The 19,949-nt window shown below is 51.5% G+C and overlaps 1 protein-coding gene across 5 annotated transcripts in view; it reads right to left on the bottom strand.

Moving 5' to 3' along the window:
• The window catches only part of JDP2 (Jun dimerization protein 2), a 38,572-nt gene that overhangs the window by 6,269 nt on the left and 12,354 nt on the right, over positions 1–19,949 (bottom strand). For 4 of the 5 annotated variants that reach the window (XM_047863140.1, XM_047863136.1, XM_047863137.1 and 1 more), the window contains exon 3: positions 1,223–1,327. In XM_047863140.1, the coding sequence (XP_047719096.1) occupies positions 1,223–1,327 (105 nt within the window). Of the gene's footprint in view, positions 1–1,222; positions 1,328–4,003; positions 5,152–19,949 lie in introns of those variants that run through there. The other variant, XM_047863135.1, reaches the window with a different exon arrangement.

Genomic DNA, 19,949 nt, shown 5'->3' with positions numbered 1-19,949 from the left:
GTCTGCTCCTTCCTGTGTGTCCCCCAGTGCTCCTAGCACAGTGCTGGGCATTTAGTACCTGCACGAAAATGCTTGTCAACGAATCAACGAGTGAGTGAAAGAATGAACAAATGAATGACTGAATGAACAAATGAACCGGAGCTAGCATAGCGCAGCGTTAAGAACAAATGCTTTGAAGTTAGCCTCGGGCTGGCATCTCAGCTCCGCCACTTAGTTGCTGAGGGACCTGGGCAAGTAACTTAACCTCACCGTGCCTTAGTTTCCCCATCTGTAGAAAGAAAATAATGAGGGTACCTACCTCATACAGTTACCGTGCCGACACAGAGATAACACACAGCACTCCACACCCTGCCCAACTTTACAAACGTTAGCAACGCCGTTAACTGTTGCATGCTATAGAACAGAATGCCCCCCCCCCCCCCCCCGGTATTATTATTGTTATATATGGTTACAGTTATTATTTAGTAATGAACAAGTGATCCGGAATGCGGAGGCTTGGAGACTGCCAGCCTGGACTGATTAGCTTTCTGGTCATGTCCCTTCACTGCCAGCTACCATTTTTGAGAAGCAGCAAAGGCCTAAGAGATGGGACTCAGGGGAGAAAGAACAAACACCCTGCTTGGCACCTTCCAAATGGAAGGTCGGGGACGTGCTCTGAGGGCAGGGGTGGGGGTGGGGGGTAGGCTCTGCTGGCCTTTGGGTGCAGAGCTGACCTCTGGTCCCTGGAGGCAGCAGCTCGGGGGTCGTGTTCAGTGGGGCTGAGGCCAGCCAGATGGGATGCAGGGCTGGAAGAGCCTCTGTCCACCGCTCACACGCGGGGCATGGCGCCGTCACCTATGTCGTTAGCATCCACCCTAGACAACTTTGGCAGCCACCAGGCCTTTGAAGCGGGGACCACTTCGCAGTCCTGGGCCATCTGGGCCACTAAGCACCAGCGTCCGACCTGGTAGAGGGGAGCCGGCGCCTCCCACCTTCTCTGGCAGTCAGGGATCTGGGTGGGCCGGACCCGCTCCCCGCTGCCCTTGGTTATCTTGGTTCAGGGAAAGGGCACCGGATGGAAGGCAGGCCAGACAGGGGGTTGCGGCTGCTTGGGCAGACGGCCAGCAGGCACACACTGATTCCGAGGGCTTTGGTGACGACACACATCTCCTGGCCCACGAGTGCACAAGCCCGCTCCGAAGGACGAGACAGGTGCCCCGCCCTGGCCAGCTGCCCTGCTCACCCGCTGCAGGAACTCCGTCCGCTCCTTCTTCTTGTTCCGGCATCGGGCTGCCGCCACTTTGTTCTTCTCCCGGCGCCTTTTCCTTCGCTCCTCTTCTTCATCTAGCTGTGAGGGCACAGAGCCGCGGATTAGACATCCAGGTGGGCCTGGAGCACCACTTCCCTCCTGACACAGACGGCAGATGGACAATGTCCCCCGCAGTGAGGGAGCCATCCCTGTCTGCCAGCCCACTGGCTTCCCTGCTGGTGGGTCGGAAACGCTTCCCAGCCAGCCCACGGATCCTCTTAGAGCAGGTGGGCAAACCTGGGAGGGGTCGGTGTCCCAGGAGGGCCGGGCCGCCTGGGTTCTGCCAGAGTTCAGGAGGCACCAACAGGGCTGACGGCCCTGTTCTCTTGCCCAGCCCAAGCCTTCTGGGCACTATTTTCCAGGCCAATGGTTCCCAGGCACTTCTTTAAAAAATGCCTTGGGCATGGACATAGATTTCACATTCTACCCCCCCACACTTCCGCCTCCCCGGGGTACCTTCGCCCTGCCTCTTGGTCCTTCCAGACGCTCTGATCTACCTCCTGGTGCTAGTAAACAGCCCCCCCCCCCGCCCCCCTATCTCTCCTCACCCGGGTTTGGTCCTTTTCGCTGCTTCTGCAGGCTATCCCCCACGATACCCCCCCTGTATCCCAGGGTGCCAGGGCTCCCCCAAGTGCCCTGCATGGACACAAGCAGAGGGGCCTCCCGAGTCTCCGGGTTTGCTTGCTTCTCCCCCAGGATACATTAGAAAATTCACCACGCATAAAATAGGGCCCATTAAGTGGGAAGGGAGAAACTCACTGCCCACCAGCCCTGACCCCAGCAGGATCACTTTGCGGTGGTGCCTCTTGCTGTCTGTTAGCTACCAGGAGAATCCGGAGGACACACAGGACCAACTGGGGCAGGGGACAGCCTGGAGTCAGAGGCCACTAGAGAAGTCACTGGATTGCCCTGGCCTTGCCAACTCTCTCACTTCTTGAGCCAGTGGGGGTGAATCTGGCAGCCTGAGGCCTGGAACAAGGTCTCAGCTGAGAGGGCTCCAGGCCAGGAAAATAAACACCCTCTCTGTGCACTCCCAGCATGCTCTAGGAGCTTAGGACCGAGGGCCTGGCCGGAGACCAGGTCCTGGTAACACAACCTTCTCCTTCTCCACCACCTCTGAGTTTCTCCCTGACCCGCCCCACCCCTCCTGGGAGGCTGGCTGGAGAGGCTGCTTGTCAACACGGCCACACCCAAGCACCTCCTGGCCCCTTGGCCTCCCTTGAAATAGAACCAGAAGTGACAGCACCTCTGGCTGACCCGTATCTGGGAAAATAGAAACCTGGACAAAATTGATTCCACCCAACCTCAACCTCACCCCCACCAGGGCCGAGGTAACCGTGACGACAGGCAGAGGGAAGGAACTGGAGGAAGTGGCCGGCAGCGCAATCTCCCCTCGGCCAGGAGGGTTTGCCCACAAACTGTCAAGGTGATGTGTGCAACCTGGGCACTGCCGGGCTCACGGGGCCCGGAGCAACCCCGGCTTCTGGCAGAGCAGCCGTTTCCTGGGAGACGCCACCTCTGTCCTCCGAGACCCAGCTCCCCGCCCCAGCCCTGCACAAAGCCACGGGCAAACGGAAGCTGCGCCATCCGGCTGCGGATGCAAAGAGGCTCAACTGGGCCAGGCCAATGGCCGCGCTGGGGGCTTTCCAGCCCCCCTGTCCAGCCTTATCCGTCCCCTCCAGCCATCGCCTTCTCCCCACATATCTCCCCCTTCTCCGAGCCAGCTGGGCCCTCCTGAGATAACCTTCCTCTCCTCCTTGGGAGACTCTTATTCAACCTTCGAGAGCAAATGTCACCTCCTCCAGGAAGGCACTTTTGACTCCCCAGACAGAATCGGCTGCTTTTCCTGTGCTGCTACAGGACTTTGAGTCCCCTGCTTTCAGGGTCTCTATCGTATCCCATCATAGTTCTCTGTGTATGCAGGTATCTGTGTTCCCTGCTGAAGGACGGGGCACCCGAGCATCGCCAACACCTGGATAGCACTTAATAAGGGGCTCAGCAAATGTCAGCCACATGAATGAGTGAAATAAACGATTCCAGGGAAAGGTGGCACAGGCTTGGATTCTGTGATTATAAAAGCAAGCTATTGCCTATGTTTGCCTCTGCATAAGCTTTTCCCCAGTGCCAATAAGGGGCCTTTGCTGCCAGGGATGGTCTCTTCTGTCTGTCTGCAGGAGCCCAGCAAAGCGTGGGGGTTGCATTCTGTCTTCCCCAGAAGCACAATGACCAAAGACAGAGTCGCGGCCGGGGGCAGGCCCCCCGGTGGCTGTGGCAGGTCCGCACGAATCCCGAACAGGCACGGACACACTCCAGGCTGTGCACTGAAGCCTAAACACCCCCTAAAGTTCCACAGCCACTAGCAGCCTCCACGCCCGTCCCCAGGCCTCTCCTGCCCCCACGCTCCACCTCAGCTGACATCTCCCAATAAGGCAAGAAATGGCCCCAAAGCCCCATTACCACACCTTCCCCACTGACACTGTGCTACATGTTCCCCAAATCCTCCCGCCGCCACGTAAGAGCCGCCTGAGGAGTTCTGGAAACCAGCTGCTGGAGTCCCTCCAGAAAGAAGAGGGGGGCTGGGCAGTGCCCCTCAGCCCTCTCATCCCCACAGGCCAGCTGTGGCCCAGGCCTGGGCGCTCTGTGTCCCCTGCCTGGGACCCCCCCAGGCCCCCCCGCCTCCCACCACCACTAGCCTCCTCCAGTTCCTTCTCTCACCACAGTCCCAAGGCCGCTGCCCCCGCTCCTTGACGTTCCTGAGTCTCTAAAACATTTGTCCGTGAGGGGGTGAGACAGCAGAGTGTTGTCGCCACACACAGCAGGGACGTCTAAAACCGGAACCCCAAAATGGGGCATGATGATTTGTTGCTGCAGACGCAGTTGGAAGAACAAGAATGTTTGAGGAGGAGGCTGCTTGACGCCCAATACATTTAAAGACCCATGAGATGAAGGCCTGCTCTCAAACATAGCTCTGGCTCTGTTTTCCCCCAGTTCCCAGGAAGCCCTGGGGCAAAGCTGGCCGTGCACTGGGGTGAGGAGTGAGGGGGAGCCCTGTGCCACACTTCACATTGGAGGGACAGGCTAGGGGGCTCACGGCCAAGGGGGGCCTCCAGTCGAGCAGTCCCTCCTCAGATGGCCCGTTCCCAAGGCCCTGCTTGTGAGCCCCCGGCCACAGCTGACTGGAGCAGGTGCGAACGGCTGACCAAGAGGGGCTGTATTCACTGAACTTGGACCGCTGGACTGAGGGACCAGCGGCTTCAGCCACGTGTCCAGAGAAGCAGAGCAATCAGGCTGCGATGCTTGCAGATGGGCAGAAGAAACCAAAGACGGTGTGGCAGGAAGGAAACAAACCCTCAGCTACGGAGGGGAGTCAGAGAGACAAAAAGAAGGAATGGCAGACAGAGAGAAAAGCAGGGCCTGGGCCAGGGTGCCGCCAGTGAGGTGCCCAGGACACGCACCTAAGGAGACACTCACTCCAGAGCTCACGCAGGGACAGGGTCGGCACCCAAGACCGACTGCCTCCTTAAATGCTGTGTGCTGGGCGTCTGGCTCACCTCACCCTGGTCCAGGCCCTGAAAAACAGAGGGAGCTCCAGGCTGAGAAGGTGAAGGCGGAGACAGAGAGGAAAGAGAGAGCAGAGAGAGACAAAGATGGGTGGAGAGAGACATAGAGGCGGCGCCATTAGAAAGAGAAACACACAGAGGCATGAACAGAGGTCAGTGGTTAAGACAGGCCAAGTGAACAGACTGAAAGCACACACCGAGGAAGAAACTGTCTCAATCCTCCTGATTCCACCACTGGAGGGGCCTAGGATTCCTGCGCCTTGAGTCCGCGATGCATACCCCTGAGTCTATCCTGAAAACTTCCTCCTCTGGCCTGGAGGGAGTTTGAGAAGGTTTCTGCCTCTTGCAACTGAAAGATGCCCGTGTCTCACAAAGAGCTTGAGCAAACAGAGGTGGTTCGTCTTGGTACGTATCCAGTCCTCTGGACTAGGGGTCTCAGCAGGTTAAATGGCTTCAGTGAGCCGAGGACAGCCCTATCACCCTCCCCACTTTTACACATGACAAAACTAAAGATATCAAGGCTGCGCAGAAGGTCAGTGGCAGCTTGAAATCCGGGCCTTTTGGCCCCAGGGCCCAAGAGCTTCCTGCTCTTTGAAGGGCTGCTGGTCTATGTGTGCCCCACACACATATGGTAATACGCCCCCTGTCCTTTCAGCTCTGGCCTGGTGATGGGATTGTAAGTAGCAACAGAAGCTTCTGACTCTGACGACAATGACCGTGTTGTTTTTCCCTATTCGGGTCTTTTAAAATAAAAACAATTTATTGCCCAAGTAACACTGAATGTGTAACATTAAAGCTGACTGGTTTACGGGGGCGGGGGAGGGGGCGCCTGGGTGGCTCTGTCAGTTAAGCATCCGACTCTTGGCTTTGGCTCAGGTCACGATCTCACGGTTTGTGGGATCGAGCCCCGCATCGGGCTCTGCGCTGACAGTGCGGAGCCTGCTTGGGATTCTCTCTCTCCCTCTCTCTCTGCCCCTCCCCTGATCATGTGTACGTACTCTCTCTCTCTCTCTTTCTCAAAAATAAATAAACGCTTAAAAAAAAAAAAAGCTGACTGGTTTACGGGAGGGGCCTCCTCCACACCTCTCCTGCAGGCCACATGGCTTTCACATGGTGGCAACCTCCTCCCAGATTTGATTCTGAATTCTGATATTTCACAAGCATTTCCAACAAGATATCTTGTGGGACCCACAAAGAGATAAGATGAGAAAGACTAATGATACTTGCTAACCTGAGGCACTGAAACTGCGGACACTCTTACATGGACAAAGCAATATAAAGGCAAGAGCAATAAAGCTGGTGACAAGCAGAGGTTGGGGGAGGGGACCCAGAACAAACCCCCAGCACTCACCAGAGCAGCGAAGGTCTGAAAGGCCTTATCTTGCACTAAGGACCGCAGCAGGGACGCAGAGAACCAGGCTCAGCTGAGACACGTGGCATCAGGGTCGTCAGCACGCACTTTGGGGTCTAAGAGGCCTATGTGGTCTGAGAGGAGCACCGACTGTGTGCTCCTGGGCAAGTCACTTGGCCTCTCTGAGCCTCTGTTCCCCACCTGCGTGGGGAAGGCACCGAGCCCTGCCGCACAAGGCTGTTAACAGGACTAAGTGCCAATCTCGAGCCTGGGACATAGGAAGCGTGCTGTAAGCGCCAGATCCTGGGCCCGCCTTCCCAGGTGAGGCAGAAAGCAAGCTTGGGGCACGTCCAGCCTCCCCCAAGGGCAGAATCTGGCACAGGAGACCTGGGCCGGAGGGCAGGCTGGGGGTGCCTCAAGGCACACGAGTTGTCAATGAGCAGGCCCGGAGCAACAGCAGCCTGGCAGCCTCAAAATCTAGCCCTGGCCAGGCCCACCAGGGTCCCCCCCCCCCCCGGCCCCCCCCCGCCCCCCCCAGGAGCCACACTGCACGGAGGAGCCACATTTCAACACCAGGGACCCATGAGCACCCTGGGAAGTAAACACCCAAATACCAAACATACCAGACATTCCCCCACATAAACACGGCTGCGCTGAGCCCCGGGGCTGCGGTTCCACACCACTCCCCTGTCCAGCCACGCATCAGCAAAGTAGGGCAGTCCAGGGGCAAGACGTCCACAAGCCAGCCGGGCCAGGCCTACAACCCCAAGGGGAAGAAGGAGGAAACCCCAGGGGCCTCTGTCCAACACCCCTCCTGCCCCCATGCACCCTGCAGGGGCCAGGCCTTCCCCCTCAGCATCTCCCTAGGGCTGAGCTGTTGGCAGCCATTCCCCCTCTAGCCCTGTCTTCTCCGGCAAGCCCCCCCTCTCTAAACAACCATGGCCTGGACCTCAGCTGTGAAATACTGGGGCAGTTTCAGTGAGCAGCGGGCAGAGCTGTAAGACAAAATTCAAGCCAAATGGTCAGTCTAAGGCTCGAGTTGCAAACTCAAGTCACTTCCCGGGGCCAAGCAAGTAACGTTAGCAAGGGAAGGGGGCTGGATGGGGCTGTGGCCTGCAGAAGGGACCCCCCGGCCGGCCTCACTTGAGCAGCACAGACTCAGCATTGCCAAATCTTCCAAGTTTTCAAGCCTAGCTGAACACACGGGGTTTTAAGTAAAATCTCCCAGTTTTTAATGTTGGCAACAAATTCCATCTTGGAAAGGACACTTCGTGGGCCACACATCTGTGGGCTGCACCAGCCCATGGGCGGCTGATTGATGACCCCAGCAAGCGACAGACCCTGGCGGGGTTGGTCATCAGACACCTAGTTCTAGTCACCTAGATGCCCTATTCTGTGACCGTGGGCCAATCAATTCATCTCTCCCGTCTTGTGGCTCATCTTCGATAAACACAATCGCTCCTACTTCGCACTAACCTTCAAACGCCCTTGCAAGGTGGGCTTCATTTTACAGTTGAGGAAACAAGGTGACGTGTCTGCCAGAAGTCGCCAGGCCAAGAACAGACAGGGGTTCGACTCCATTACATCATGCTGCCTTCCGACAGTGGGCTGGACTAAACTCTCCCCCAAGTTCTGTCTAGCTCTGACATCCCTGGGTTTCTTTTCACCCAACCTTCAAGAGCAATGTTGGCTTGATTGAGGGGAGAGGGAGGGGGTTGTGGGAAGGACATCTTTTCCCTTTTAAGGAGTTTCAGAAATAGTCAAGTCACTTCACAGACTCTGAGAGCCAGAAAGGAGAAGCCCCTAGGCCAACTCCTGGATTTTACACATGAGGAAACTGAGTCCTGGGAAGGAAGTGGATTGCTCCAAGGCTCACACTTGAGGGCAGGGCCTGGGTCACTGCTGAGTCAGCCTCCCTGGGCCTTTGGGCTCCACCTGACTTCCTCTTTCTGGAATTTTCTATGCTCTGGATGAACAGCACTAACCTCGTCTGTCCCCCTCCTACTTCTCTGACCTCTCCTTTTCTGTCTCTTGCCCAGGACCCTCTTCCTGTCCCTTTCAGGCCAATGTCTCCTGGGGTCCTATCCTTGACCTGCTGCTTTTCTCGCTCCATGGGTACTGCCTATGGTTTATCATTTTCATCTACCTATGTGGTTTCAACTACCATTTATATATGAAAGCCAAACAGTTCTTTATGATCAGGACAAAACATCCAGCTGCCAGCTGGATGTTCAGTCTGGATGTCCCTCAGCCCTTCAAAGTCTTTATCCTCAACTGGCTACTTCCTGTCTATTCTCCACCCCAGGCTGGCACCACCCGTTCACTGGACTTAGACACGCAGCCCTCCCCCAACCTGTCCTTCTCTTTATCTCTTATTTTGACTCTTCAGGCCATCCAATTCTACATCCTAAATCCTCCTCCTATCTGCTCCCCACTCGCCATCCCCATTCCAGGCTTCTTTCTACCTCCTGACCCTACATGACCATCCTCTATCTCAGCCATCGAAGGGATCTTTCTAAAACACAAATCTGATCCAGTTACTTACTCCTCATTACCCTCAGGAGAGAGCTCAAGCTCCTCCATGTGTCAAGCGAGGGTGCCTGTGACTTGGCCCCATGTGTTGTGGTCTTTGCTCCCGTCCATCCAACCCTACACTCCATGTTCCTGCAACCCTGAGCCTCTCATATCCCACACTTACCTGGCCACATGCCTTTGCCCCTGCTGTTTCCTTGGCTTGCTCTCCCCCTCTGCATTCAGCTCAAGCATCACCACTTACAGGAAGGCCTCCGTGGTTCTCATCGCTTCCAGGCTGGGGAGGTGTCCCTTTGCTCTGGGCTCCCATAGAACTCTGAGCTTATCCTGGCCCCCACTGTGCTGTATTGCTGTATTCTGTCCTCAGTTTCTGCCCCCTCCACTAAACTGGGAGTTCCATGAGAGCAGAAATCTGTGTCTTGTTGATTTTTTTAATTGTTTTTAATGTTTATTTATTTTTGAGAGAGAGAGAGAGACCATAAGGGCAGAGAGAGAGGGAGACAGAATCCAAAGCAGGCTTCAGGTTCCATGCTGTCAGCCCAGAGCCTGATGCAGGCTCAAACTCACGAACCATGAGATCATGACCTGAGCTGAAGTCGGACACTTAACCAACTGAGCCACCCGGGCACCCCTGTGACTTGGCGATTTTGTGTGTGTTCTGTACCTTTGCCGAGTTTGCAGCCACCCGGAGTGCTCAATAAATGTGTGCTAAAGGGAGGCCTGATCCACAGAGCTGGTGACCTGGGCAAGACTCCTGACTCCCAGCCTGGTGCTCTTTTGACTTCACTCCAGATGCCCCCCATGGCCAGGGTATGATCAAACACATTCCCCTATGAACAAACCCACATAGTGGAAGCCGTGCTCACTCAAAGCATCACACCAGCCCAGCCAACCACCGGGTGAAGGCTCTGAACAACAGCTGCCAGAGGCAATGGCTTCACCTGCCAAGATGATTCACTCAGCTCTGGTGACTGGGGGCACAGGTGGGTGGGCAATTGCTCAGTGCACTCAGCATCTACAGGAAATGGTGGGGAGTGGTAGGGCGGTAAGCCAAGCCCCATCCTGAGGTTCCGGAACTGAGAAGACGTAGAGATCCCAGCACCTTGCGGCATCCACAGGCCAGGAAGCTCAAGTTCAGAGAAGAGGAGTAAGTCGGCCTTGGTCCCTGGTCAGATGGTGGCAGGACCAATCCGAATACCACTGCTTCCTGGAACACCTTCTAGAAGCAGGGGACATGTTCTTTATGAACTGAAAGCTTGATGCAGTTGCCATTGCCGGGCATCAGAACCTCCCGGGGTGGGTGGGGGGGGGGTGGGGAGGGGGGGTGGAGGGGGGGTGGGGAGGGCGGGAATCTATCTGAACCAACTTCTCTGTCTCCACACATCTCAGCAAGACAAAGCATTCCTGTGACCTTGGCCCTCCCAGCCCCCCTGTCCTCAGTAAGAACCTTTTCCTGCGTTAAGAGAACCCATAAAACAATAGGCTGCTGAGGCATAGGGCTGGTTTATATGAGCAGAATAGGGAAGGGCCATTCTCTCAGAAAGCAGTGGAGAACAGCCGTTTCCACTGCTAAGAAAAGACAGCATTGTGTTTGGAACAAAGCCTGAAAAAGCCGGCTGGGCAGGGTGACACCCATTTCTGTATGGTCCTGCTAAGGAAGGAGTGAACACTGTTACTGCGAAAGTGAGGCCAGGAGACATAGGAAAAAGCACCTTGGCCAGGACGGAAAGTCTAACGTTGAAGAGAAAAGGGCTGATGATTGCCGGGAAATCCTTTTGCTGGAGAAGAGCTATTTGAAGAATGATGGCTTTTGTTGAAATATGTCTATTTCAGGCCTGTTTCATATTTATGGTTTGGTGAGGTTTAGTTTCCCACTAGGCAATCAGTCAATTTTCTTGCCCAATTGACATTTGATTCAAAAGATGAGAAAGGGAGAGGAATAGTGGCCCCCACAAGGCTCTCCCCACCTCTAAAAGACTGGTAAGAAGCAGAAGATATCTGGGAAGGGAAATCAATTTTCTCAAAAAGAGTTAATAATTCTTTAACAATAGCAGTGTAATATGCCTTGATTACACTGGGGCAAAAGAAAAAAAAAATCAAAACAAAACAAAACACCAAAAGACAGAAACAAGAGATCCTGCAAAATGACTATCTACAATTAAATGAAAATGCAGTTGTTGCAAAGAATATTCATGTACAGGGCTGTTCTAAGTCCCGAGTTGGCCAAAGTAGAAGAACATTTCAAGTGCCATCATCCTATTAAAGCCTTGAAAGTCATTTGTCTTTCATCACGAAGGTGAAAAACAAGGTCTTTGGCTTAATTATTCTCCACCAGTGCAGTTCGGTTTAATCTGTATGCCGGGTGTGCAGCTAAAACACAGATTTCAGCCAATTTCTTTCAGGCATGAGGCACAGATAACAGACAAATCGCTGAGCAGAACGGCGACCTCTATTTCGTGGGTACTGAACTCCCACTAATAAAAATCCCACCCAGGTGACACGGCCAGATGAATTCACAGCCAGGGATACCTGGCCTGGAGGACGGAAGGTTTTCACCATGAGTGATTTATGTAATGAAATGGAAGCAATAAAATTTGAGAGATGGGGAAGGGAAGGCTTCGCAACTCCCAGGCAGGTGGAGGTGTGGGTGGGGGTGGGGTGGAGGTGGAGAGCTCCCCCCCACCCAAGTTCTCAGACCAGGGCGGCTGAGAACTCCAGCAAGCTACTGTGATGAATAGCTTATCTGATTCTCCCTTCAAAAACTATAAAGGAACCGGCCTATTGACAAGCTCCGCAGCTTAATTAATTGGGAAGTCCCTTAGGGTGTGAATGCTGGCAGCCGGGAGGATCTCAATACCTGGAAATAACTGGTTTGGAAATGTTTGCTGACTCAGATTGCAACCTTGCCTTACACAGAGTCAAGTACCACACACATTACTTAATAGCTGATGGCATGCAGCTCCCTCCAGAAAGTTTGAGATAGGTTTGGGAAAAAACGTGGTTTTAGACCCCTCATAGGTATTCTCAGAGAGAATCATTGCCAGTCAGGGCTGGAAGGGACTTTGCAGATCATCCAGACTTGCAGAGAGCATCGGAATACCCTGGAGGGCTTGTTACATCCCAGATTTCTGGACTCCGCCCTCTAGAGCATCCGCTTCAGTAGTCTCAGGGTGACACCCAAGACCTTGCACTTCTAAGGTGCTCTCACATGCTGCTGCCACTGCTCTGCAGACCCCGCTTTGGTATACACCAAAGTAAACCAGTGGATTTCAGATCGGTTTCAGCAGCAGGAGTCTATTGTTCAAATGATACCACAATATACTAAACAGATAAAGGTGGTACGTTATTAAGGGGCTCCCATGGTATCACAGCCTTATTAGAGCCATAGGCGTGCTGTGATTGGTTTAAACCTTTAACTCAGAGGTTATAGAGAACAGTTTCTGACAGCCTCAGGATCCAAATTATTCCCATCTCGTGTTTTCCTCATACACAGTAGTTACAAATGGTGTGTGTGTGTGTGTGTGTGTGTGTGTGTGTGTGTGTGTGTGTATGTACATATGTCTATAACATTTTATCAGCTTGCCCTGCACTCTCAGGATGTCTATCACTTAAAGAAAAGTAGCAGAAAAGGCTTTGTTCTGAAGTCTACCCAAAATAGATTGACCTGGCCATAGGCATCACCCTGGAAGTGCTCCCCAAGGTGTTAGATTTGATAACTAGTAGGTAGAAGCATGTGTGTAGATCTTGCTTTAAAAAAAAAAAAACACAGAATAAAATTATACTTGAAACATGACTTAGCCTCTCTGAGCCTCAGTTGTCTCACAACTAGTAGCATTCATAACACCTTCCTGTATGGTTATTAAACAGATCAAGAGATAATGTCTACAAACACAGTTTGCAAACTATGAAGTGCATTGCTCGCATGAGTCTTCTATCCTGAACCCAGATGCCCTCAGTCCTTCAAAGACCTGGGCCAGTTTAGACGGTACCAAAGGTTTCAACCAATGGCTGAAAGCTAGAAACACCTGCTGGCCCCACCCAGACCAGCTGAATCAGAATCTCTGGGCTCCACATCAATATTTTTTTAAACACTCTCCAGAGGACTCTAATGAGTAGCCAGGATTACTCCATATTTCCTCCTGAGTTCCATACAAAATCCTGCCAGACTGCTCTCATTGCTTCTGGATGGCCACTAGCAATAAAAAGGAAAGAGGAGAAAATGTCCCTAACCAGATCCTGACTTTTTCATTACCGCTGGCTTAAAAGGGGGTTTTAATCACTATAGCTACTAATTCTGGAGCCCTGATACATGCCGGGTGATTTACATGATTATGCCTTTGAATCCTCCCCACACTTATGTGATGTAGATATTATTCTTCCCCATTTTAAAAACAGCTTTATTGAGATAAAATTCACACATACCAGACAATGCGCCCTCTTAAAGTACACAACTCAGTGGCTTTTAGTATATTCACAAAGTTGTGCGACTATCACCACAATAAGTTTTAGAGCATTTTCACTACCTCCAAAAGAAAGCCCACGCCCCTTAGTGGACCCCTCCACCTCTCCCATCTGCCCTAGCCCCAGTCACCAGGGAAGTGGTTCTCCTTCCCGTCTCTATGAATTTGCCTTTTCTAGATATTTCATATCAATGGAATCCTGCAGTATGTCCTCCTTTGTAAATGGCTTCTTTCATGAAACATGTTTTCGAGGTTCATCCATGTTGTAGCCAAGTATCAGCATTTCATTCCTTTTTGTGGCCAAATAATATTCCACTGTATACATATATCATATTTCACTTACCCATTCATCAATCGATAGACATTTGGGTTGTTTCCACTTTTGAGATATTATGAATGATACTGCTGTGAGCATTCGTGTACAAGTTTTTGCATGGACATGTGCTCCTTTCTATTGGGTATATGTCTGGGAGTGGAATTAGCCTTTGGAGGACTGTTTTCTAAACCGGTTGCACCATTTTAGATTTCCACCAGGAGTGTATGAGGATTGCAACTTCTCCACATTGTCACCAATACTTATTATTTTTCTTTTCTATAACAGTCATCCTAGTGGGTATCTCAGTGGTTTTGATTTGCGTTTCTTTGATGGCTACTGATGTTGAGCATCTTTCCATATGCTTTTTAGCCATTCATAGATCTTCTCTGGAGAAATGTGCATTGCCCATTTTTATTATTGACTTGTAATAGCTCTTTATATATTCTATGAGTCCCTTATCAGATCTATAATGTGCAAAAATTTGCTGTCGTTCTGTGGGCTGTGTTTTGACTTTGTGTCCTTTGAAGCACAGAAGTTTTTTACTTTGATGATGTCAAATTTATCTACTTTTTATTTTGTGGCTTGTGGTTTTAGTGTCGTATCTAAGAAATCATTGCTCGTGAAGATTATCAGCTGCTTTCTTCTAAGAGTTTTCTAATATTGGCTCTTATATCAAGTTTTGGATCCATTTTGAGTTAATTTTTGTATATGGTGTGAGATAGGGGGTCTGTCTCCCTCATTTTCACAAGGGAGGAGACAGAAGCTTAAATGTCTAGTAAACTCTTCAGAGCCAAAGTGTTCCAATGCAGCACTCCTGCTTTGCCACATGCTTCCAAAGAGCCCAAGTATTTTATTGGCTGGGGGAGGGACAGGAAGGAGGCCATGGAAGTAAACTCTGCGGGAGCTTCCCACCCAGAACATGCACAGGCACTGTGCTTAGCAAAGGGGAACCCCGCAGCCACAGCCATGGAGCAAAGCACAACGGGCCCCAGCCTCAAGGGGTCGCTAAACCCAGACGAGGCCCGCAACTTGACTCCCAGCACCTCTACAGCCCGCCAGAATCTGCCTGTAAGCCCCAGGTCTCAGAGCTCCAACATCAGGTCAAGTTGTCTTCTGCCTTGGGGCACAGAAAGGAGAGAGGCTTGGCTGGTGCCAGAGGGGCTCAGCCAGCGGAGCTCACCAGTGAGATGACCCAGTTTCCCAACTCTGAGTCCGTGCCGGGGACCTGGGGACACCAAAGGGAGATGGCCAGCATTGACAGAAGAGGCCACTTTGTATGGCTGCTAAAAAACTGATGGTTCACAGGAATCTAGCAATGACCTTAACACCACAGGAAACAAGATAAGGGGTCACACAAAGCAGCTTAGGGGACAACAGAGGGCTGAAGGACAATGGTAACTAAAATTCGGCTGCACGCACAACCAGAAACAGGTCTGCTGGCTTCCCTGAAACCCGGATCAAAGGCACAACACACTGGAAAGGCCAATGCTGTCAGAATTTGCAGTGTGATTCACAACACACAAACTCAGCCCCTAGAAAAGGCAATTTACCATCATATCACGCTGGAGTCAAGGTCATCTTTTTACACAGTGCCTCACTTAATCTTCATGATGCAACTCGATGAGTGTCAGTTTCCTCCTTTGATAGATGAGGAAACTGATGCTCAGAAAGATAGCTGACTTACTTGTCCAAGGTCATGGTGGGAGTGAGCGAAGAAGAACCCAGATTTTGAACCCAGAAGCTTGAACCCCAGTCCAGAGCTCTTCCCAGGCCCCAGACATAACCCCTCTGGTTAGGAAGCTAGGTTGATGCCCTGCACCCCTGACACCTGGGGTCTCTAGACATTCAGGCCACTCACTGCCTCCACGGGCAAAATACCCTCAAGGGAATGAAAGCCCAAGGAGCGGTGTTGGAATCAACTGTAAAAACTAACTTCAATAACTGTCACGTTGGAAAAGTGAACCACATTCATGTCTCACATTTGTTGTGTATCTCATTGAGTGCCAGGCATTATGCCAGACCTTTTACCGGCATTAGTTCATTTAACCATCCCATCAGCCCTAAGAGGTACGAATATTATCCCCATCTTAAGACAGAGAATCTAAGAAAGCAGCACAGGACTCCCTGAACTTTGTAGAGGCGTCTGATTTCCAAGAACACACAGATCCAGCCACGTCCCCACCACCATGTCTCTAAGGGGCCCTGTCCTCGAACGACAGTGGATGTGACCAGCCTATGATGTTAAATAAGAGTGTCACAAGGCTTGTGAAGGCTTGGGGGTACCACATCAAGTAAGACTCAGTAACACGGGGGCCAAGGTTAAATACACCTAGAGCTGCCTTTAGTGATCACTCACTCTCCCTCAAATTAAACTATTAAAGGAAATTTAAAAAAGCTAACAGCTTTTGAAAATGCTAAGAAAGTGACGGAACTAAAGTGGAAACTCAGTCTTTCAAAGATGAGCTGGGAGATTCTGTTCCAAGAAGGGACAGATTGGATCTCTCTGCCAAACAAGTATGAGACAGAAAAAGTGTCTGAGTCAGGGGGAAGAAGGCCAATGCTATTTCAAAGAGTCACAAATTAAAAACCAATTATGCAAAGCTTGCTAAAAAATGTCAGTGGGCTGCCTTTATGTTTTAAATCACTAAAAACACAAGCATGCTTACGCCAACATTTACCCAGCACATCAGATGATTTGGGGCAACTTTGTATGCTCAGGCTAAACATGGGCGAACGTTTTGGTGAACAAACTCTGGGGTGACCACCCGTGGCTGAGAATGAGCACACCTTCCACGACCACCCTACAGTCCACGGACTCCAATTCACAGTTCATCAAAGGAAGGGGCTCCTGGGTGGCTCAGTCGGTTGAGTGTCCGACTTCAGCTCAGGTCATGATCTCAAGGTCTGTGGGTTCGAGCCCCGCGTCAGGCGAGGTGCTGACAGCTCAGAGCCTGGAGACTGCTTCGATCCTGTGTCTCTCTCTCTCTCTGCCCCTCCCCTGCTCTCACTTTGTCTCACTCTGTCTCTCAACAATAAATAAATGTAAAAAAAAAATTTTTTTAACACAGTTCATCAAAGGTGAAAAACCCTAAATGTTCTTTAGGGCCCCTGGAGAAGCTGGAAAATGACCAGTGTGAAAGTCACAAATGCCTAAGCCTCTCCTGCTCTGAAGATGACAAGGACACAGACCCAGTCAGCATGGAATCTGTGCTGGAAAGGCAGTCCGTGACGGGATATGCACACTGATTCCTCCAGGTGAAGCCCTCGGAATGCTCCCTGAAAAGGATTGGCAGAGCTTGAGGAGAGGTATTAAACAGTGAAAATCAGGTTCCCAAATGCAGCCCAGGAATCTCAGAGCCTATGAAATGCACAGATTCCCTGGACTCCGCCCTCACAGTTTCTGAGTGCATGGGCCCCGGGGGTGGGGTCTAGAAATCTGTATTTATAAAAAGTTTTCCAAGTGGTTTTGATGATTAGCCAAGTTTGGGGAATAGTTGGTTTGATGTTCATTGTGTTTTTTTCTTTTCTGCCTCAAGTTGCTTGAGTTCAGAAATAGAAAAACAAATGGACGACACTCAGAGATAAGAATTAGGAGATGCAGAAATCCAGGGACAGAAAGTTTAAGTGACTTGCAAAGTTGGCATAGCTGATTAGCGTTTAAACCAACAAGCATGTATCAAACATACAGTCTGGGGGCACCTGGGTGGCTCCGTCGGTTAAACGTCTGACTTCGGCTCAGGTCATGACCTCACGGTTTGGGAGTTTGAGCCCCGCGTCGGGCTCTGTGCTGACAGCTCAGAGCCTGGAGCCTGCTTTGGATTCTGTGTCTCCCTCTCTCTGTGCCCCTCCCCCACTTGCGCTCTCTCTCTCTCTCTCTCTCTCTCTCTCTCTCAAAAATAGTGAATAAACATTAAAAAAAATTTTTAAAAACCATACAATCTGTGCAAGGCATACTGCACAGTCTGGTGGAAATAAAAGGAAACATAAGATGTCATCTCTGTCTTTGGGACCTAAACACAGGACACGCACGCAAAAGCAGGCTGTGTGTGAGGCAACAGGGAGTGGTGGGGACTGCAGCAAGCTAAAGGCTATGTGCAAATACAGTGAGCACTTGCTACTCAGCTCCAGCTTCTCGGTGCATATAAGGGTGTGGGCCTAGAGTGGCCAGATATTCTGGTTTTTTTAAAGGAGCCAGAAAGTCCACATTTCCTGGCTTTTAAATATAGCAACTCATTCAATTCAAAAAAAAAAAAAAAGCCAGAAAGAAAACCGCACTGTTAGGGGCCAAACGAGATTCATCTGTAGGCTGACTCCTGCCCATGGAATGACACTTTGCAGACTCTTTCCTAAAAGGTTATCCAATCCAACCTCCCTTGAACTTGAGTCCTCTCTAGAGCCCTGCAGAGTGGCAAAGAGGGTAAGGGATCCCATCTAGCAGATGGTTAAGTGAGTGCTTGGTGTGTGTGTGTGTGTGTGTGTGTGTGTGTGCGCACCCCACGCGTGCACAAGGGTGGGGTTTCTGGCCTCCCTGCCTTCCCTACTAAAAATGCATTCCAGGTGCAGAGGCAGGGTGTGGCCACAGCAGCGCACTCAGAGATGCCCTGGGATGGGCCAAGATCTTCAGGCCAGTAGGGTCTGGTGGGTTGAAGAGTTTGGCTGGGAGGGGCTACAGAACGGAAAGTAAAAGAAGGAAAACTCTGGAGAAAGCTAGAGAGCACACTGTCTTGAAAAGGAACATAGGAAAGGAAAGGCGAGGAAGAAGCATCGGTTCTAAACATCCCATAACCCAGAAGGCGACATCCCCAGATCCCCCAGCCAGACATCAGAATGAGCCCTCTGGCCACTCTCCATCTGCTTGCTTCGCTGAGTTTCTCTTCACAATACTCACCACTACCTGACCTTTTGTATTATATATGACTTTGCTTATGTGCATTTCCGGATGCCCCCCACTATGCTATACAGCTCCAAGAGAAGGGGCTTTGTTTATGGTTCAGTTCCTAGTGCCTGGCACATAGTAGTTGCTTAGCAAATATCTGCTCAACAAATGGACTGCAGCCAAGCCCTTGGCACCGAAACAGTTTAACTTTTAAGTGTCAACCACATAATAATAACAACCTCGGCACAAAGCACTTTATCATTTACAAAACCTGTCCTTTAACTTAATTCCTCCAATTTTCTTTTACCAAACTGCTTCGTGTGTTTGGCCATGGCCAAGAGAACGCGGCCTCTGCAAGGTGGATTGCCTGAGAGCCAGCTCGGACAGAACCACCTGCACAGAGCAGCTAGGCCAGCCCTCTCCCCCCCGGGGCCTGGGAGACGATGCGGCTGCAGAAGTGCGGGGCTCAGCAATAACTGGGCCATGTCATCAAAATGATCCAGTGTTCCGGGGCCAGGTTCATCCGGCCTCCCCAGCCCGACAGAGTGCTGATTAGAAGTGTTTAAGGAAGAGAGCTGGTGGGGGGCAACACAGCTCTGGCTCTAACATCAGACTGCTGGGGCTGATTTCCCAGCTGCATGCATGACCTTGGACCTCACTGAGTCTCGCCAACCTCATCCATATTTCGGGCATAAACCACGAAAGTAACAGTAATTACTTCAAAGGGTTCTTGTGCAGGTTCGACGAGATACTTCGCAAAAAGCGCCCAGAACTGTGCCTGGTGCACATCTCAGTGCAACCAGGACGGTGCCCTGTCAGCAGCAGTGTCACTACCACGTAACCATGTGACCCTGAATGACTTGACCTCCCCCCACCCCCACCTCCCGCACCTCAAATTCCCCTTCTTTAACCCCGTGGTCGGGATCGGGTAAGGAGGAATAAACAAGATCGTGTATGTTCAGCACTTAGCACAGGGCCTGGTGCATCTTAAATGCTTAATAATGGTGAGCTAGTATCTTATTATTAGCCAAGAAACTTCTACCAGTCTAAAATGCCAATGTGAGAATCCACCAAAGACAGTTTGCCATATGCAAATAAACCTGCGGGACCAAAGGTTCTCCAGCTGCGACTTTCTCTCCCCACCTGCTTTGTTCTCTAGTTGCTCTAAGAATGGCCCTCCCCCAACCTTCGGTCTGACCTAGGAAGCGTTTGGAGGTCAGTTCCCAGTGCAGGGCTGACCTCGCTCCGCGCCAGCTCAGTCTGCTCTGTTCCATCTGCCTCTTCGCCCCCACGATGCTGCAGTCTGACAGCGGGGGAGGGGACATGCAAATACGCCCTAAAAACGGCTTGTTATTTTCACGGCCGGGGTGGTGCGCGTTTGTGGATGCCTGTGATGCCTGTGAAGACCGCACGTCACTGTCAGGTACGGGGCATATGCCACCAATCTGGGGGAGGCTGTGAAATGTAAAAATACCCAACCCAAATAAAGCCCTTTTCCAAAGGAAAAGGAAAAAGTTCCTCCAGCGCCCTTTGCAGAAAGGGAAGGGGCGGTAACTCGGCCATGGG

This window comes from Prionailurus viverrinus, chromosome B3 (assembly GCF_022837055.1).
Source record: "Prionailurus viverrinus isolate Anna chromosome B3, UM_Priviv_1.0, whole genome shotgun sequence".
Lineage (NCBI taxonomy): Eukaryota > Metazoa > Chordata > Mammalia > Carnivora > Felidae > Prionailurus > Prionailurus viverrinus.
Note: the sequence above shows the minus strand (reverse complement) of the source record. Positions and strands in the feature narration are given on the sequence as shown.